This window comes from Onychostruthus taczanowskii, unplaced genomic scaffold (assembly GCF_017590055.1).
Source record: "Onychostruthus taczanowskii isolate IOZ18803 unplaced genomic scaffold, ASM1759005v1 scaffold38, whole genome shotgun sequence".
NCBI classification, from domain to species: domain Eukaryota; kingdom Metazoa; phylum Chordata; class Aves; order Passeriformes; family Passeridae; genus Onychostruthus; species Onychostruthus taczanowskii.
The window spans coordinates 5,798,243-5,816,919 of record NW_024501237.1 but is presented as its reverse complement, the minus strand read 5'-3'; the positions used below and the strand labels follow the sequence as shown (position 1 = coordinate 5,816,919).

The 18,677-nt window shown below is 35.6% G+C and overlaps 1 protein-coding gene across 4 annotated transcripts in view; it reads left to right on the top strand.

Annotated features, from left to right (window-relative positions):
• LRBA (LPS responsive beige-like anchor protein) overlaps positions 1–18,677 on the top strand; it is a 369,042-nt gene that overhangs the window by 112,941 nt on the left and 237,424 nt on the right. For all 4 annotated transcript variants that reach the window (XM_041411918.1, XM_041411916.1, XM_041411917.1 and 1 more), the window contains exons 35-36: positions 6,960–7,024; positions 17,747–17,855. In XM_041411918.1, coding sequence (XP_041267852.1) covers positions 6,960–7,024; positions 17,747–17,855 — 174 coding nt within the window. The remainder of the gene's footprint in view (positions 1–6,959; positions 7,025–17,746; positions 17,856–18,677) is intronic.

Genomic DNA, 18,677 nt, shown 5'->3' with positions numbered 1-18,677 from the left:
TAGTATATCTTTCATAACAATGTATTTCTTTAGGATAGATTTGTGTCCTTTGTAGAGAAGGCTACAGTTGTCACTTTGAGAGTAATCTCATAGCACAAAAGGCATTGTCAGACAAGCTGACAGTTTTTTCTTTGGTATTTTTATTGAAGAATCTGGTGCTTAAGTATGTAACTCCACCTCTACGTGTGTATAATTTATTCTCAGAATCTATAAAAGCTTACTGTGACTTGAACTCAAACTTTTAAGTATTGAAATTAAACTCTCATTATAGTTTTAGGCATTTACCACTAACAACATAATACTAGTTTATAGGAAGCTCTGTTTACATGGAATAACCCACATGGTTAAACAGCGGGGGAGTCTTCTGCTTTTAGTTAAAAACCTGCTGTTTCTGTATGGCTTATTTACTACTTCTTTAATTCTTAATGTAGTGTGCTGTGGAATTGAGCATGCAAAAGTCAGCAAAGAGTTCTGGTTTTTGCGTCTAAGGTTATTACTTGCTGTACAATAATAAAGGCACTATTTTATTGGGTTAGTTGTAATTAACTTCAGCACTAGGCATTGATATAAATCATTCCTAATCTGTTTTCTTTACATTTTCATTCTTTTAAACTGGTTTCACATAGCTTCTCTCTGTCGTCCTTTTACATGGGGACTAGGGTTGTAATTGCTTTTTTGAATTAGGCAATCGGAAGCTAATCCAAGAATTGATTAAGGAGCACTAATGAATTTCATATAGCACTTTTAAAAGATTTGTAATGAATACTCTGTGGCGGTGATCTGTTATAACCTTAGAACTCAATACAGTGTTGTCATGCTGTGCAGCTGGGAAAATATTTCAGTATCAGAAACTTTGATTTGGTTTCATAGTTAAAATAGTAAAGAATTTTGTGGTTATGAATAAAAAAAAAGGCCATGTACCAGCTTTTCCCCAGAGTATATTTTATGAAAGGAGTTATCGTTATTGTTTTGGTATTTGATAAAACAGAGTAAAAATACTGAAACAGTGGTAATTTTCATTTTTCTGCTTAGTCTTAATGTTTGATACCCTGTGCCATTCTGACTGATTTATTAATACACACGTACTGCAGCAAGTTTGGCTGTTCCTCAGCAGCACAGATTTGAAACAAGGATTTGGTTTGTTTTTTTAAGTCACCTTTGCAACACTGAACATGTTTGTTTCTTGAATTCCTTCTATTTTTCAGGGGTAGATAATCACACATGCACAATCTCAGCCCACCTTTATGTATGGTTCATTAGTTTGATATCAGTGTGTTTGGGATATTTTCTCACATTAGTGGGTGTGGTGTTATACCTTCACTTGAGAAGCTCTCTCATCTAGTTAATTTTTACACAACTTTCTCCTAGAAGACTCATTAAAATTTTCAATACAAGGACTTCAGTTGTGTACTGTCACCAGCAGATTTTTTGACAAAAAGCAATGTCTTTTTTAATGGAATGCCAGCAGTAAATATCTTTTATTATAACTGGGTGTGCTTGATAGTTTTAAAAGTCTTATAAAAATAATTAGCTCTTTTATATAGTTCTAATGGCAGCCTTGCAAGTTTCCCCTGGAGCAGTCTCTAATGAACAGGCCTTGATTTTTCCAGTTGGGCTTTCAGATTCCCGGAGGACTTGACTTCAGACCTTGAAGGGCAGCAGCTGCCATTTGTCTTGAGCCAGAGTTGCCAAACAGACGGCCCATGTACTAATAGGACACATTTGTACAGCCTGACTACGCGGGACCCCGATAGAGCCCTAATGATGATCATCTGTTGAGAGCTTGTAGCTGGCCAGGGTTAGAGTAACTTTTATCACCCTTATTGAAATCAAACCCTCTGTATTGATTAGTGAGGTAGTTTGGCTTGTTGCATAGATGACGCGTTAAAGATTTAATAGAGAAGCCTTTGTTTAAATTTGAGTAAATCCAAGTCTGTTCGATAATGTTTTTTGAGTGATAACAGGTTATGAATTTTTAGGATAGTAGTGAATATTTTTGCAAGTCCTCACTTTGTTTCAGGATTCAGCAATAGTGGTGATGCTCTGTAGAGAAAGGGCCATGAAAATATTTATTGAAATGATTTTTTTTCTCAGCCAGTTTCTGATTGTTCTTTCATTATTTGTTCATGGTTTTTAAATTTCATTTGAACATACAGGTATGTCTGTATATACACTGGATAACTATCTCAAATGTTCTCATGTTGTTTTTATATTAATTAGTGTCACATCTTTGCAAAATGTTCCTCTTTTGTAATTAGTTGGCCTGTGCTAATTTTGATATTAAATTGCTGCATGGTTTCTAGATATGATTTCCTATAAGTCCATGTTGCTTCTAATTTTTTTCAATGAAGCTTCATAGATTAAAATTAACTGAAGCATGCTTCAACCTTTAAAAGTAATTTATGTTTTCAGAGATTCTGCTTAACATGCAGTCTAACTTTTTTTAATTATGAAGAACCCAGCTGAGATATAATCTACTTTTCACTATATGTTCTTTATTGCTAAGTTCATTCAAGCCTGTAGTGGATGTGGTGCTGAGAGAGTGCTGACACCAAGTGCAAACACTGCTGAAAAGTTCTTGATAGTTTACTTTAGGCACTTAAAGATTAGTGTATCTCTTGATGAACAAGTTTTTCATGCAGATTTGACCTTTACTCTAGGATATAATATGTCTCTTAGTCATATGTTAGCACATTTTCCCACCCTGCTCCTTAGTGCCCCATTCATAGTTGTCAGTACCAAAGTCATCCTTCTCCTTTGTTTCATAACCAAAATAAATTATCAAAACTCCACCAGCTTTATGGGAAGGATGGATTAGTGAAGAATTTTCTCTTTTTTGCCTGCTGATGAGTGTGTGTTTCCACTGCTAGAGATAATCCTTAATTGTAGAATAAGTTAAACTGTGTAGAAGGATTTTTTTTAAGTTTCTGAGAAAAATGTATTTTTAAGGAGCATGTATATGTGTGTGTGTGTATATATATATATATATATATATATCTGAAAGAGAGCAGCAGAACATTTTGTTACAGTTGGATATAGATCAGTTTTCATCTATTGGAAATGTTTTAAATATTCTATTAAAGATCCATGGTTAGTTGCTTAGCCATCAGACTAGTTGATGGGTTGGTGTTGGAAACGTTTGTATATACCTTAAAGAATATATGTTTCGAGGTACTAAGAGAATTGTAGAATGGTTTGAGTTGAAGATGACCATAAAGAACATCTAGGTCCAACACCCCTGCCATAATTGTTTAAAATACGATCAAATTACTTTACCAAGGGTGTACAGCTGAGGGGGGATATGTCCATTTGCTGCCTACAGGCAAGCATTTCAAATTGCAAACCAACAAAAATGTGTATCAACAAAATCTTATTGGTATTTGTTTGAGTGATTACAGTTTAGGAATGGTTATTTTGGGCTAGATAAAGGCTCCACTTTACTTCTTGTCCTAACTCCAACTATATACACAAAGACGTCCTCCGAAGGAATAAAATAGGACAAGTGCGATACTCTTCCACTCTCCAGCAACTTTTGTTCAGGTTATTTCTGAATTTGATTCCGTTTATGTGTATTTAGCCAATATTAATGTGGTGGGGTTTTTTTTAATATGGTTTGTTCTGTTTCCTCTTGATCCTACTGAACTTTTAATCACCATGATATGCTTTTGATGATTGATTTTTTACACATTGTGTGAAGGACCACCTGCATTCTTTGTTTTGAAGCTGGCTCCTGCTATCTGTTGCTTGCAGAAAAAGGCTTTTTGGGTAAATAAGAGGTTCCTGAAATATTTGATCTGAACAAGGATACTCAAAATGGGTAGGAATCCAATAACAAATGGAAAAAATCAAATTCAAGGCAGAAATTTTTTAAGAACTTCACTTATCTGATCATGCTGTGTGATTGAAGATTACCTTTTTTTTTTATGAAAGTAAATATGAGGATGAAATAATGTGAAAGATTTTTAAATGCATCTGAAGATTGAGATAGCTACACATACACATGTAGGCACAATGACATAAAATGGGATGTACAAGTACTGAAGCCTGTTTGCTACACTAATCTTGTTGCTGGTTATAGTCTTATCCAGCTTGTGGTATTTTGTATGTTTTGGTCTTTGGTTATAGTCTGATGCATGCTGTTGGTCTTGGTACTTCCTAGAAAAAAGTAAATGTAGTAATTTATGAGTTTTATTAGAGAATTTGGTGCTGTCATACAACTGATCATTAATTAAGGTTAATTAAAAACCCCACTGTAAAATAGATTAAATAACCCCAGCATTACTCAAATAGGACAACAGGTCATGATACCAACCTCAAGGGAGATTATTAGTTTCTGAAAGGAGGGGTTTAAGACCACTACTGTTTAATGTCTTCATTTAATGACCCTTGTGCACTCAGTAAGACTGTGCTAATGAAACTTGTTGATGATATAAAATTAAAGCTATAGAGGATTGGCATGTGTTTTTGCTCAATTCAGAGTTGTGCTGTATAGAAAGGAAATGTAGTATGTTATTCCATACAAAATTATAATTCAGATGAGATTTGCAGCACCATTTCAGGAAAGGTTTTAGTCCTTCCTTAGGGTACTTACGGAGCTGTTTATAGTTTCTATTAAGGAAATAGGTGACACAGTAACGAGTTAGGAACAGTTTGTTCCTTATCAGACAAAGTATTTGAATAAAATGTGATTTCTTATTTGTGTCCTTGTCATGATGATTTTTCAACTGGAGTTATTTGTGATTGTGTCTAGTGCCTCTTTGTTTTCCCCTTGCTTCACTGTTGAGTGTTCAGTGACCAAAAGCATTAGAAGTAGATGATGTCTCTTGGTCACTAAACATTTACAGCCACGGGAAATGATGGTCAATTACCTACAGCTTAGAACAGGTATGAAATTATCGACTCAGTTGATCAGCCCTTCCTCAGAAAAATGCTGAAATGTGTTTTGTAGTTATTTAGCTGCATTAGTGGTTGAGTTTGAAGCTTTTAACGTGTTTTTTCCCTAATACCTCTGGGAGATGGATAACTATAATGCAATAATAATAATGCAATATGTATACTGAGTGTAATTGTTTGAGAGTGAGCATATACTGTGGGGAAATATTGAATGGATCATGAAAGATGAAGACCATTAGTCTTTTCTTTCAACTATTAAAATAAGCTTTAGGGTGTGTTCAGCTGTGATTTATGAAAATGTTTAGACTAACACCTTCTTTGATGATGTCTGATGTAGAGAAAAATGCTGAAAAGTATCATGATGAAGGCACTTTCTTTTCACTTTTGGCAGCCTCCATCTTCACCAATTAAATTTTCAAGTATTGTTGTGAGCTCTTTAGAAGGCAGAACAGCAGATGGACAGTGTCATAAATGGAAAAAAATATTTTTCTTTTCTTGAGTTTTCTCACACTTTAGCTAACAGAATAGTTTCAGTTATCATTATATAAAGCTAAATATTTAGAACCTGATACTACATTTAAAACCTCTTAGAAGGATTATTTGCATATGTTCTTTTGCTTAGAATATTAGAAATGAAAAGGCTTTTTTTGTTTTCCACTTGAATACGATTATAATTTTTGATAATACATTACATGTTCCAATTATTCTGCTTTTAATTCTGACTTCTTGAAAATTGTAATACATTGTTGCAGCTTAAACATGATGAGCATGAAAAACATGATAAGCATGTGTTAGGCCTGGAAAAACAGATTGAGAAATCAGAATTATAATTTCTCCCCTGCATTTGAAATTTCTAAATCCCTTTTTTTTTTTTTTTTTTTTTTTCCTGTGGGGCAGAGGGGCAGGATTTAAGTTGTAAATAACAACGTTGTTTCACTGTGTGTCTGATCAAACCTTTTGTCTCACTGACTGAGAGGAAATTCTGTAACACTTAACACCAAAAAGTGCACCCCGACACTGTGTATTAAAAAGCTCCTTCATACAGAAATCTGAAATCTGTTTAAGATGTATTTCCTGTTTTGAACTTTTTCTCTGCCATGGAGCTGATGAGATTTTTTTTTTAAATAACCACAATGATAAAAGCACTCATGTAGATAATCAGTATAAGAGCTGTATTTGTCCTGTTCTATTTGCCTCTACATTTTCCCCAAAAGATAAGGTACACATTTATTTACTGCTCTAATTTTTAACTAGGTTAACTTGTTCCTATGTGATCTAAGATTTTACAAAATTACTTTGTGTTTGTTAAGTAATTTTGTTTTCTTCTTGTCTTTCAGATGAGGGTAGCAAGCCCCAGTGATAGGTCATCTGAGTTGGTCGCTCACCCTGTATCCCTTAGGGGGGCCAGGCAAAACCCACCTACATGTTTAGAGGTGTAGAGTTTTGCTTAATTCAAGGTTCAGCTGGATTTAAGGAATGTGAAGTGCATGTTCGCCTGCCATTAGCATTATTTCAGTGTGTTAAAAGTTACATTATTTAAAAACATAGTGTGTTAATGGTGCAATATCTGGACTGTTAACAGATTTTTTTTTCAAATGAGTAGAGATGACTATGTGATGCTGAAGTGAGGGTTGTTATTAGGAAATATCCCTACTAAGGTTTAAGCTACAAGAGAAATTTGTGTCTAAGGAATGAGCCTTGCCTTAATGTGAAACAGTTTCTAGCACTGTCATGGTTCAAAAAGGCAAAAAGCATCCATAAACCAGAGCAAGTTCAGGATTATTACATGACATAAAAAAGAAAATGATGGACTCCTTTGTGGGATGTTTTTGGATTTTCTTCTCCCTTTAATATGACCTTAAGTAAATCAAATCATGCTGCCCTGTTCCTTCATGCTGGCATTCATTGCTTCCCGATCCACGCACAATTAATGCTTTGTGTGTTTGCTGATGGTGCTCTAAGTTGCTAAAGTGGAAAAGAAAGTGTATGATTTTGTCTCTGAAAATGCCTCTTCCAAGTTTTGTTTTTACACAGCTAGTTTTCTCTTCTGTTTTGTCTTTACCCAGGAGTGGCAAAACTCTATACAGAAGAATGCTGGCCTGGCCTTTATTGAGCTTGTCAATGAAGGAAGGTAAGTCACAATATTTGGTAGCACCTCTGCCTTAGCCTTCAGGGAGTTCTGTGCCTTTAAACTTTTTAAAAATAATTTTTCTTCTTCCTTTTTGTTTAATTTTCTTTGCGTTTCATAAGCATGGTTTCATGTTATTTAGCACTTTGGTTCAGTTCGAATTCTGAATATGGGATTTTGCGGAGTCTTAATGCTCTTTAGTTTCATTAAGTACTTTGCTTATCTGTGTGTCATGGATTTTCTTTCTTTCTGTCCTTGTGTACTGGTTAATGTTGAAACTATAATTTGTATTCAGCTCATCTCTTGAGAAAGGGAATTGATATTTGAAAGACATTGCTGCTAGGAATTGGGAGATAAGCCTCTGTCTCAAAAATTAGATTCCAGTTTGCTCATTTATTTCAGATCTATCTCTTAAACTAGAAAGGAGGAGAGGCCCTCTAAGGAAAAAAAACCCTCTTAATATTACCAATTAGTTATATGTATATTATTTGAACTTATGGAAAATGACAGACCAGGTGATGAGGCCATGCTCTTTGACTTGTACTCAGTGTTCAGAACCATCAATATTTTATTCATTAATATTGAATTGATTGTTGAGTCAGACTAAGTTAGAGCAGTATTTACTTTTTTCCTAAAAGATTTTTTCCAAGATGTCTTAACAGGTTAGCTAAGGTGCATTTTTAGAAATGCCATTTATTTAAATGTAACTTCAGTTAATGAGTAACTTCAGCTAGTGAGAATCCAAACAGAAAATAAATTTTACATAATTAGGACAGCTATCTAGCTAAAACTGTAATAATTGATCACATAAATTAATATGCTATATAAATATCTTTTTATCATTGTAGGAATGGGGAAATGGCTATTTGATTTTTTTTTTTCTTAAGATGTAGATGTTCTCAAGCTACATAAAAATAATGGCCATTTTAATGGATTTTAATGGTTGCATTTCAGTTTATGGTAGGCGAAACACCATTCTGAGGCAGGAAAAACATTTTGCTACTAGTCTTTATCCCAAGGGCCAAGGTAAAGTAACAAGGGTGTTCAGTTACAGTGTTAAGATCTAGCCTATAGTTGTTTCCTATTATGTGAGGCTGACCTGTCTTGACCTTACTTACAAAATGCCTACTATAAATTTGGCCCTTGATTAATGTTTTATTAGCATAGATAACATAGGGATCCCACACACATGTAAACCGCAATGTAAGGTTCATCTGTGTAAGATGATTATCATGGACAAATCAGTTGCTGAGACTGAGCTGTGCATGGCAGTCACCCAGTAGCTATTCAGCTTGTCCAGGTCAAGCTTTCTATCAGTAAACTGTTTGGAATTGACTATTTTCTCTTCAAAACATGCAGTGCCCATCACAGACAGATGGAATCACTCCCCCACCTCCATAAACAACATCAATAACTTAGAGTCTAGCCTGAGCCAGAGTGGTTGTCTCAGGGACAAATGATCCTTTGAAGACTAGGAAGTGTGGTTTTGGTTAGCAGAAAATGTCTGTGTAATTGTTACTTCATTTCATTTCTGACGTGTAGCAGAGTTGGGTTTTCTTTTAGGTTTTTTTTTTTTTTTTTTAAAGCGGGAGCATAACATTAATTATAATGAAGAGGAGAGGGGATTAATTTCTTAAAAATGGCTCCTTTTATCTGCCTCCATTTTCCTCCATTGCTGTTTATAGGAGCCTTTATAGTTACTGCTGAATTGCAGTGCTTTGTGGCTTTTCAGCACTCACTAAAATGAAACTATTATCCCTCAAATGATAGGAACTGTATTGCAGAACTACTCTTTCCTTCTTCTCTTTATGCAATTTGCACATTATTTTTCTTGCAGATATGCTAACTTGGACTAAAACATCTCAGACCTTGTATTTTATTTTATTTGCTATTTTTTGTATATTTTTGCCCTAGCATTGTATTCTTATCAACTCCAAAAGCTGAAGTCTTTGAATTGAAACTTAGGAAAATATCTGAATGATACTGATTTAGACTTTAGCTGCATAGTTATACAATAAAAGCTGAATTTTGAGTTGTTTCTACAAGTGCACAAGAAAATATGTCGAAGTAGTTGTAGGAAGGACAGACCTGGTTCAGCACCAGGGAAGGATGGGATAGGGAAGGATGTCTGTAGGGCACCATGACATGAGAGTTATAATAAATAAAATGAAGGGCTGGAAGAATTGCCTAGAATTTGTGGAATCACAGAATTGCTATTGGCTACTGCCTTGGTGGAGGGAATTTGCTCACCCTGTAATCTTGGAAAATCAGAGTTTTATTACCAGTGTTTATAACTAGATTTTTTTGACTAATGATGCTATAGAATATTCCAGCTTGAGGTATGTTCTACTGTTGTTTTTTATTGGGCAAATAAGATGACTGAAAAATCTTTCTGGAAGAAGTCTAGAAGGGGAGCAAGCTCTCTTCTGCTTGCTTTCAAATGTATTTTTCGCTTTTATGTGAAAGGTATGAATGTACCTCTCTCTCACACAGCGGTTGGAAGTTTTAGATTTAGGCTTGCCGTGTTTTGGCTAGGATTTCCTGGACAGAAATATGTGCAGAAAGTTTGCCTCTGGGACTCGTAAGATCTGCAGTGTGTGTGCTGCATTCAGAATGTGTTGGTCTGAATTTCTTCGTGTTCACAAGTAACTAATGTGTTCCACAGAAAATTTGCTCCCTGCCTTTCCAGGTAGATCACACCCACTTCATGTGTAGAGCAGAATTGACTAGTTTGTGCCCAGTGAAAGTTTTGAGTCTTGAACTGAAAGAAAATCTCTGAACAGGAGGCTGGTGTGTGGAAATACAGAACTGTAAAGCTGCCTAAAACAGAAATACACAACTGAAGGCCTGAAATCCAGGTTACAAGCATAGTAAAAAGAAAAAAGCCAGCATAGAAATCCAGCAAGCTACAGAATGTAAGGTAAAGGAGCAGGAGTTGAAGAATAACTTCTTTCTGTGCAGTAGAAGATACATCAATTTCAATACATTGCTATGTTTAGCATTAATCTGGTTTTAATAAAAAGTAGTAAGTATTGTTCTCTATTATTGTAGTGTCTGGGAACACTATTAATGCTCTTGAAACCTTGTTAAAAAGGTGCCTGTACCCACGGCTCCTCCATGTACTGGGCCATCTGTGCAGCAGAAGGATAGGTTGTGAAATGTTTTCCTTAGCCTGCTGAACTTCTGTCAGTCTGGAATCCATTCTTTGTGCTTGCCTTTCACCTTTGGATCCTCCCTTTAGGGAGAGACTGTTTTGGAGCCTGAACCTCAGAACTTACTGGCGAGGGAATTTGTTCACCAGAACCATCCTTTAGGTGGGCTCTAGTTCACTGCCATGGCCAGCCCTCTCCTTTGGAGACTTCTGAGGTGCCCAGATGGATTCCTTTTTTGCACCCTGGAACTAATTATGTTTCCTTCTTGTGCACAAGATGGTGGAGCTATTTGTTATGAACTAAAACAAGCTCAGCTTTGTTTTATTTCCTTGCATGTACAAATGGCTCTTTTGCTAGAGCCTGATTTCCTGTAGTTGACTAGTTAGCAAGCAGCTCTTGTGCTGTGTGAAGGTTAAAACCCTCTGCTGTCGCTGTGATTCATTAGCACACTTTAGTGTGAAGCATCTCTTATGCTGGATCTTGTTTTCTGTATCAGTCAGGGCACTAACAAACGTACTGGAGCTTGAGACCAGGCGTGACAGTTATTATCCCCTTTGGGGTGATAATGGGTTTGGCATGGCAGGGGTTGAGGGATCAGTCTCCTAAGCATGCTGCAGCAATTATTCTTTCCAATTTTCAGTTGAAGAGACTCTGGAAGATGCTTGATTTTAATATTCTCAAGCACAGTTTTCTTGGGCATCTGAAGAATTATAGAACTATGTTCTGTGCTTACATTTTTATACACTTGTAAATGAAAGTCCCAAAATGTTTGGTTTAAAGACAATCTCACTAAACTAGCAGAATCCATGTATAATTTCCTCTCCTTACCTTTGCTTTCTCAAATCCTTATTCAAACAAGGCTACCCAAAATATAAGGATTCATAAGTACATCCAGGTTTGTTTTTCTGTAGCTTTTTTTATTGCCCCTGTCCTTGTTGTCTAATGGGGAATGAAATTGAATCAAAATTCTCCCCTCTGTATCAGAGCATTTTCTAATGTTTCTTTCAGTGTAGTTGAAAACAGCTTTTTTTTTTTTCTTTTCCTAAAGGAATCTTGCAAGGGATTTTGTTCTCCCTTGGATTTAGAATTATTATTTTTGAGACAGTATAGCCTTCTATTAAAAATATTTGTTGGAATTATACAATTAATTCAAAAGTTATTGGGGGAAGAAGGAAGGCAAACAGAAATTTAACATCCATAGCAAGTAAAAACTTTGTCAACCAACCGAAAAAAGTCCCAAATCTCTCCAGAAACAACCAAATGCAACTGGTATTATGCTCTCAATACATAAGATCTAATAGTATAAAATCTGGAATGCTGTAATAATCTATATTTCTATAGCTGAAGGGAGTGGGGAAGAATTTAAGAACTGTACTAACAAAATTTAAACATATGTCACCTGCTGTTCCTTGTCTTAAATTCTGTGTATTGCTTTTGGCTGATCATGAATGCAAATATTTTTAATATTGAAATACTTGGCAATCAAGCTGGCTGGCCAATTACTTGGATGCTTTCTGAATGGAAAATAGGGGACAGATGTAGGCTGCCCCATTCAATTGTCTCTCACTGACAATGCTGCGGTCACTCTCAAGGAATGAATGTTGGAGGGTTGTGTTGCCATAGGAGCAACTACTGTGATGGAAAAACAGTTAGAAAAATACAGCTATTAATGAAAAAATGGATGATAACTGACAGACTTTGTGCATAATTGACCAAAAAAGGCTCTGGAGAAAAATGATAAATGCAGTCTGGTCTAAAGTAGAATTGATTACTGCCAGCCTGCTCCCCATGCTGCAGCCTTCTTGTCCTGAGATTCTGATGACATAGAACCTGCACCTCAGTCTTGTTTTGTAAGAAAAAAAGACATGCTTTCCACATTTCCTTGCTTTTTGATTTTTAACCAGCCTTTCTGTTTAAGTGGTACGTTTTGTAAAAGAGATTTTTGATGATTTATTTCCTGAGTCTTGATGTTATTGTTTTGGTTTGTTTAAAAAAAAAGAAAAAGCAGCTTTGTTAATGTGTGAATTTGGATACATAAGATCATCAGGCTAGACTTAAAACAGCATTTTAAATGTGCTGAAAGTTAGCAGTTGTAGCCTGGATGTGTTTCAGAGCTGGGTAAGTTGACTTGGGTGGAGTTCTTGATGCTACCTAATTTTTTTGTATGCATGCGTGTGCACTAAGGTATACTGTGATGGACACAACCATTTAAAAAACAGTTCTTTATTTCACTGAGTTTTGAAGGGTACGCATGTATGTGGCAAAGGTAGGTTTTGCTTGTGAGGAGACATAATTAATTTGCTGGGTCTATGAAAAAGGAAATTCTTAAACTACTTTTGAGCTCCTGGCAGTTCTGAAATGTTTTTTTTTTTTTTTTTGGATGTAGAAAGTTTTTGATAACATCTGTTTTTTAAAAAAAAAATTATTGCAAGTGTAAGCAGAAGGTATCTGTGCTGTATTGTGTGTATACATGTACTGTACTATCGCCATCTGATGGGACATTTTCAGAAATCATCTCCAATAGTACTGTGCAGTGCCTTTGAAATGTGAACACAACAGTTTTCAGTGGGCTTTGCCATGTCCTTAGAGGCTCTCCTAGATAGAAAATATTGTATTTTCCTTCAGCTGCCTTTTCAAACTTTTGTTTCGTGCTAGTGTGTGTCCAAGTCAGCATTTTGGAGAGCCTGCACAGCTTTGGGGTGCCTTTTTTTTTTTTTTTTTTTTTTTCCTGTGTCTTCTATTTTAGGTCAATAAATTTGTTCAAACTTCAGTCTCTAAGACTTTATGGACTAACTATATTCTTTGAGAATTCAGTAGAGTATCTGTAAAGTATAGTATCTGTGTTCCACAAAGCAATTGTAAAATGCCCTTGCAACAGTAATTCCACTACTTAGCACATTGAGCAGTCAGATCCCATAAAAGTCCACATAGAACATATCCCCTTTTGAAGTCAGAGAATCTCCTACATGCCAGGTTTATGAGGAGAGGGTGCAAGTAGGAGAGATTACCTTGCTTGGCTGTCTCAGAGTTCTCTGTTGTGGAGCACCTGGAACTTGCAGTCTCTCCCCACAGTAGTTTGTGATAGATTTGTGCCTAAATGTTGTCAGTGTCACCTAAGAAACTTTTTTCATACTTTGACTAAAACTGATAATTGTTAGACATCAGTAATAGTAATCCAGAATATGTCAATCTCTCACTTGCTTTTGCTTTGCATATTTCTGTTTATTTTTTTGCCTCTTGTACCTCTTTATTTTTCCTTGTTGTAAGGAGCAGCTTTTTTACTTGCTCATCTAAGCATTCAGCAGCCAGAAATTGGAAGAAGACTTTTAGTTCTGTGTCTCATAGTTTTCCAGCATAACAATGAAAATTAGTCTATTTCATGTATTTGGCTGGAACTCCTTCTTTCACTGGTTTAGCACTTCATTCCTAACCCAGCAAAATATGCAAGTATATATTTAACTTCCAGCATGGAATTCTTTCCCTTGCTTGTTTTTACTAGGCTGCTCATCTTTTCAAAGTTTAGCACATGTTTTAAAACGTTTCAGTGTGGAAAAAGAGTGCTTGGGAAAAGTTTGTCTGAGACCTTGAATCTGGTGTGCACTGCAAGCAGAAGAGTAGCCCCAGTACCCAGAGTCTTTACATTCATAAGTAATCATATCTAACTTCTACAAAATGTGTCCATCCACATTCCATCCACATTCTTCTTGTATTAAGATCAGGAAAATAATTCAATGGCATATCATAAATAAGAACAAACAAGAAGCGAATCTATCAGGAACGTGGAGTGTAAATTAGTACATTCAACACCATTTTGGTGTTTATTAGTACTGAAAAAATCAGCAGATATATGTGATAATATAAGGCAAGTATGGTCTGTGAACCTTCATACAGGGATTACGAGGCATCAACAAGAAGGAACTTATTAGACTTGAGATTGTCTTTAAGCTTGGGTGTGCATACTTTGAAAAAGACAAAAAATTCAATCTGTCTGTTTACTCAAAGAAAGGAAAAGCTGTCATTTTGCTGTAAAAAAAAGTATTTAATATGTTTTAGATGAAATTTTTGTTTAACTGAAAAAGAACTAATATAATCTAGTTGCTGGGAAAAAATCAGGATAAAAGCACAAAAATGGTTAGGGAATTTTTGTTTGTGTTTTTTTTTTGGTCATTGTTTAAATTGAAAGTAATTTCCTTATTATAAAACTATTTTATGGGAGAATATGGTGTAAAATATCTTTTTGGTCTTGCACAGGTTGCCTGGAGAAGCTGCAGATGCCCATCCCTGGAAGTGTTCAAGGCCAGGCTGGATGGGGCTCTGAGCAATCTGGTCTAGTGGAAGGTGTCCCTGCCCATGACATGGGATTGGAGATAATCCTTAAGGTCCCTTCCAACTGAAACCAATTTATGATTCTATAAGCTTCAAGCCTTATTTAAAAAAATAAAAAAACAACCAAAAAAAAAAAACCAAACAAAAAAACCCCACCCCACAAACATACAAAAAAAGAGCGTCTTCCTGGAAGCTCTCCTGTAGTGCAAACAGAATGTACAGACTTGATGGAGGAAATGAAATTGTTTTCAGGAAGACATTCATGATCAATTTGCATGGGAGGCCAAAGCAGGAACCAGAAAGGACCATTATGATCCTTTAAATCCATGAAGTGCCACTTACTGTCTTAGTGAGGAGAATCAGATGTTTCTAAACATTTTTTTTCTTAAGAAAGCCTTTGTTTCTCCAAGTTACCTGATCTAGGTAGTAAGTTTATAGGCTCTCCCAAATGTACAAAGTGTGTTGTGTGTAGTTTGGAGTAGAGCTAATTCTTCAGCGAGAGTCAGAATCCTGTTCTTGCTTCAGCAGTGGTCTGCTCACCTGGGAACTGTTGTTTTATTGAAGCAGTGAGCTGCACTTAACAAATTTCTGTTCAACATTTTGTTTCCCTTAAATGGAAAACTAGCAGCTGCCAAGGTTCCAAAATTTTGTCTTTATTAGGTGATTAAAACATCATTTCAAACATATACGCGGAGGTGTATTCATTTATACAGGCGCTGTGAGCTCATATTGGCCTTTGATTTTTATTGATGGCTACAGACTCCTCTATTATATCACGCCATCATTACATTTATGTAAGGATATATATATTTATTTTGCAAAGTTCCATACTTAAGTGGCAAATTCAAAATAGAAATATGAGTGGTATGCCATGTATGTGGATACTGTTTTCATAAAGGAGCTCCACACTGCCCTAGATGATAATGCAACTGGAATTGTTTGTTATAAGAAAGCTAATCCAAGCATATGCAGTGTTTGGAAAAGATTGAACTGAAAAGAAAGATTTAAATTTAAAGTTATTGAATGTAAGGAAAAAAAAAAGAAAAATAATGTCTCAGTTTCATCTACCTGGTCTATCCCTGTGTGGAGTATCATAGGGAAAGTGAGGAAAGTGTGTGGGATTAGTAAGGAGAGCTGGGGATGACAGGGGAAACAACTGATCCATAGGAGACAAAGCTCTTCCTGGAACTTAAAGTGTATTTGTTTTCACTAGGTACACTTCTGGTCTGTTTGGACAACATTGTTCCTGTGTGAGGGAATGTAGTTCTTTGCTTTGTTTGGAATACATCCATCCTTTCTGGACGTGCATAGTAGATGCTGGGTTGCTTACCAGTTATCTACCATGTTTGGTAGATAAAAAAGGAAAACCATGTAGTAAAGTGTTAAGATAATTATTATATAGGGTGATTTCATAAAAAGATGAAAGAAAAGTGGGACTCTGAGTGTATAATTAGATTAAAAGTAGACCTTTTAGAGGACAGCTGTTACTTTTCAAAGTCTGATCAAGCTAGCAGAAGCTATTGGTATTGGCAAACTCAGGGAAAATAATGGAATACTGTCCAACTGTGTTACATGCAACTTGTAATACATGATGTCGTGGTACATGAGCATTTGTGATCCCCTTAATTTTTTGAACAGTTCTTAGTTCAATTAAAAAGAGTTTAAATGCTTATGTGTCAAATTTGAACGTGCTACTGGAGATCATGGAGAAAGAGACAAACACTTGGAATCTGCCCAGACTATTGCTTATACAGTTCCTTGTTGCTGGTTGTCACTAAAGCATGCAGATAAATTGGCAGAATTGTGTATTTGTTGCTCAACAGGTGCATCTATTCTAGCAGTGAGTAAAAATACAAAAAAACCAAGGACTATTAATGTGGTTTCAAACTAGTGGCTTTTGGACAAGCTTCCCCAAACAGAGGGTGAAGTCACATCTCAGACAGTGAATTGTGCATATTTCTTATTTCAAGACTTCATCTATGGGGAGAGACTAATCCACCAACTTGGCTGGTTCCTGAGCTCGTGGCCTCATGTGGCTTCTGAGCTGCAGTTTTCTGGAATGAGAGAGGCAGTGAACAAAGAGCTTCAGGTGTTGTTCTGCCTCTGGATTTCTTCTCATGGGAGCAGGCATGTGACCTGCAAGTCTCCTGCAAGTGTGGAATTCTGAAAGCATAGTAAAAGAGACAGCAAAGCATCACTCTTTCAAACATACAGTAATAGACAGGTGGATCCTTATTTCAGATAAATAAGTTATTTGGGTTAAAATTAACATTGGATGCATTAGAAGACATCCTAAATAAAAACTGTGGTTGTAAAGAAAGCCTTTCAATACACTCTGAACTTGTTGAAATGTACTTTAGCTTGTATGTACAAGGAAAGCAAGTGATTTTACATTCTGCTACTCTTTTTTCCACAACTGGAAACCTTACCCAAAAAAAAAAAAAAGATTTAATAACAGATATTTTTAAGATTTGATCAATAGAGCATGTAATGGATTCATCTGGTGTATCTTTAAGTCATCCTGTGGAAATATGCACCTTCTAAAACAATGTGAGTCGTGTATAGTCAGTTTCAACTTTATGAATCCCAATGTAACTAATTAAAAAGGAAATGTTTTTAGTAACAATATGGGAACTCAGAGAATAATTGGGTTGTAATTCAATCTGTCAGCTTTGCTGCCATTCATAAACTCAGGGTTTATGAAGGCCTCAGAAATCTCAGTTTGAATTACAGCTTTATTCTGAACATAACCTGTAACAATGTATATCTTAGCATTTAATTTGTGAGACTGAGAATGTTTTATAATCCTGAAAATATTACTTAAATGTATACTTAGCATAAAATTTCAATCTTGCATTTGGAGGAAAAACTGTATTGCATTACATTTTTTCAAATTTAGATTTTACATCAGTTATATTAGAGCTTTAACTGTGGATGTTTGTATGCAAAAACAGCTTACTTTATATGGTGGTGGATGCGAAAGATTTTTTTATGTCACTATTTCAGGTAAAATAAATGACTGTCTGGAGTGTTTACATTTTGTTTAATGTTTACTTTGGTTTACTATAGAAATACTATTTTACTAGTTGCCAGAGAATTACCCCCAACCTTATTTGTACTGTTTTCTTAGGACAATAAAGTCAGTCATAAGAGCCCAACATATTTGCATATATATACACTGTATTACCAGACTTTTATTTTAGACTTCATTCTCTCAAGGCATTTCCTAAATCTTCTCTGTCCTCAGGTTGCTGAGTCAAACCATGAAGGAGCATCTGGTACGAGTGGCTAATGAAGCAGAATTTATCCTGAGCAGACAGAGGGCAGAGGATATTAACCGCCATGCTGAATTTGAGGTAAGAAAGGAAATCTTGTTTCAAAAAAACAAAACACAAAAGCATATCCATCCCACTGTGTATAAGGATTGCAGGCTGTGATATGGGCTTTGCAGGCCTCAGGAAGTTCCACCCTGAATGGTGCTTTGCAGTTGTAGGGTGATTTGATACGTTTGCTGCTAACTTTGATGGAAAAACAGGCTGAGCAGAGCAGCTCAGAACTTGTTGAAATCTGCACACCATAGATTGTAGGGGAAATAATTTTATCATGCCAATGCTGCTCTTTTCCATTTAGCAAATATCACTGTATGTGTTAAAGCTGCTTAGCATCACAGTCAAGATACAGGTCTGAAAAAACTCATTTTGCTGAAGATAAGTGTTAACAGGCTGTGAAGTGCAAAATGAGAAATTATTTTCTTTTATTGTTTTGTATCATCTGCTATTTAACTAATCCCTCTCTAAACCCATTCTCTCTATGTTTTACATGCCTCAGTGTGGTTTAGTTATGTTTTCATATTTTCACCCCTCTTAAGGGAATCTAAAGTGAAATGATGGTCTCTGTTTTTGTAATAAACATGTATCACTTCAAACAAAAATACAAGCCTATTTTCTGAGTCACTTTGTTCATACCTCCAATTTAGGATCTTGGTTACATTATATATCAGCTTTCCCTGTGCTTTAATTATTGGGTTGATGAAAATGAAGCTAAATCTCTCTCAATTCACTAATATTCTACTTAAAGAGTACTTTGTCTTTCTTCTGACATGTGATATTACTTGTGGTTTTGTTTTTAAAATGAAGCATTAAGAGATTGAAGACCCATTTGTGTTTAACGTATTTCTA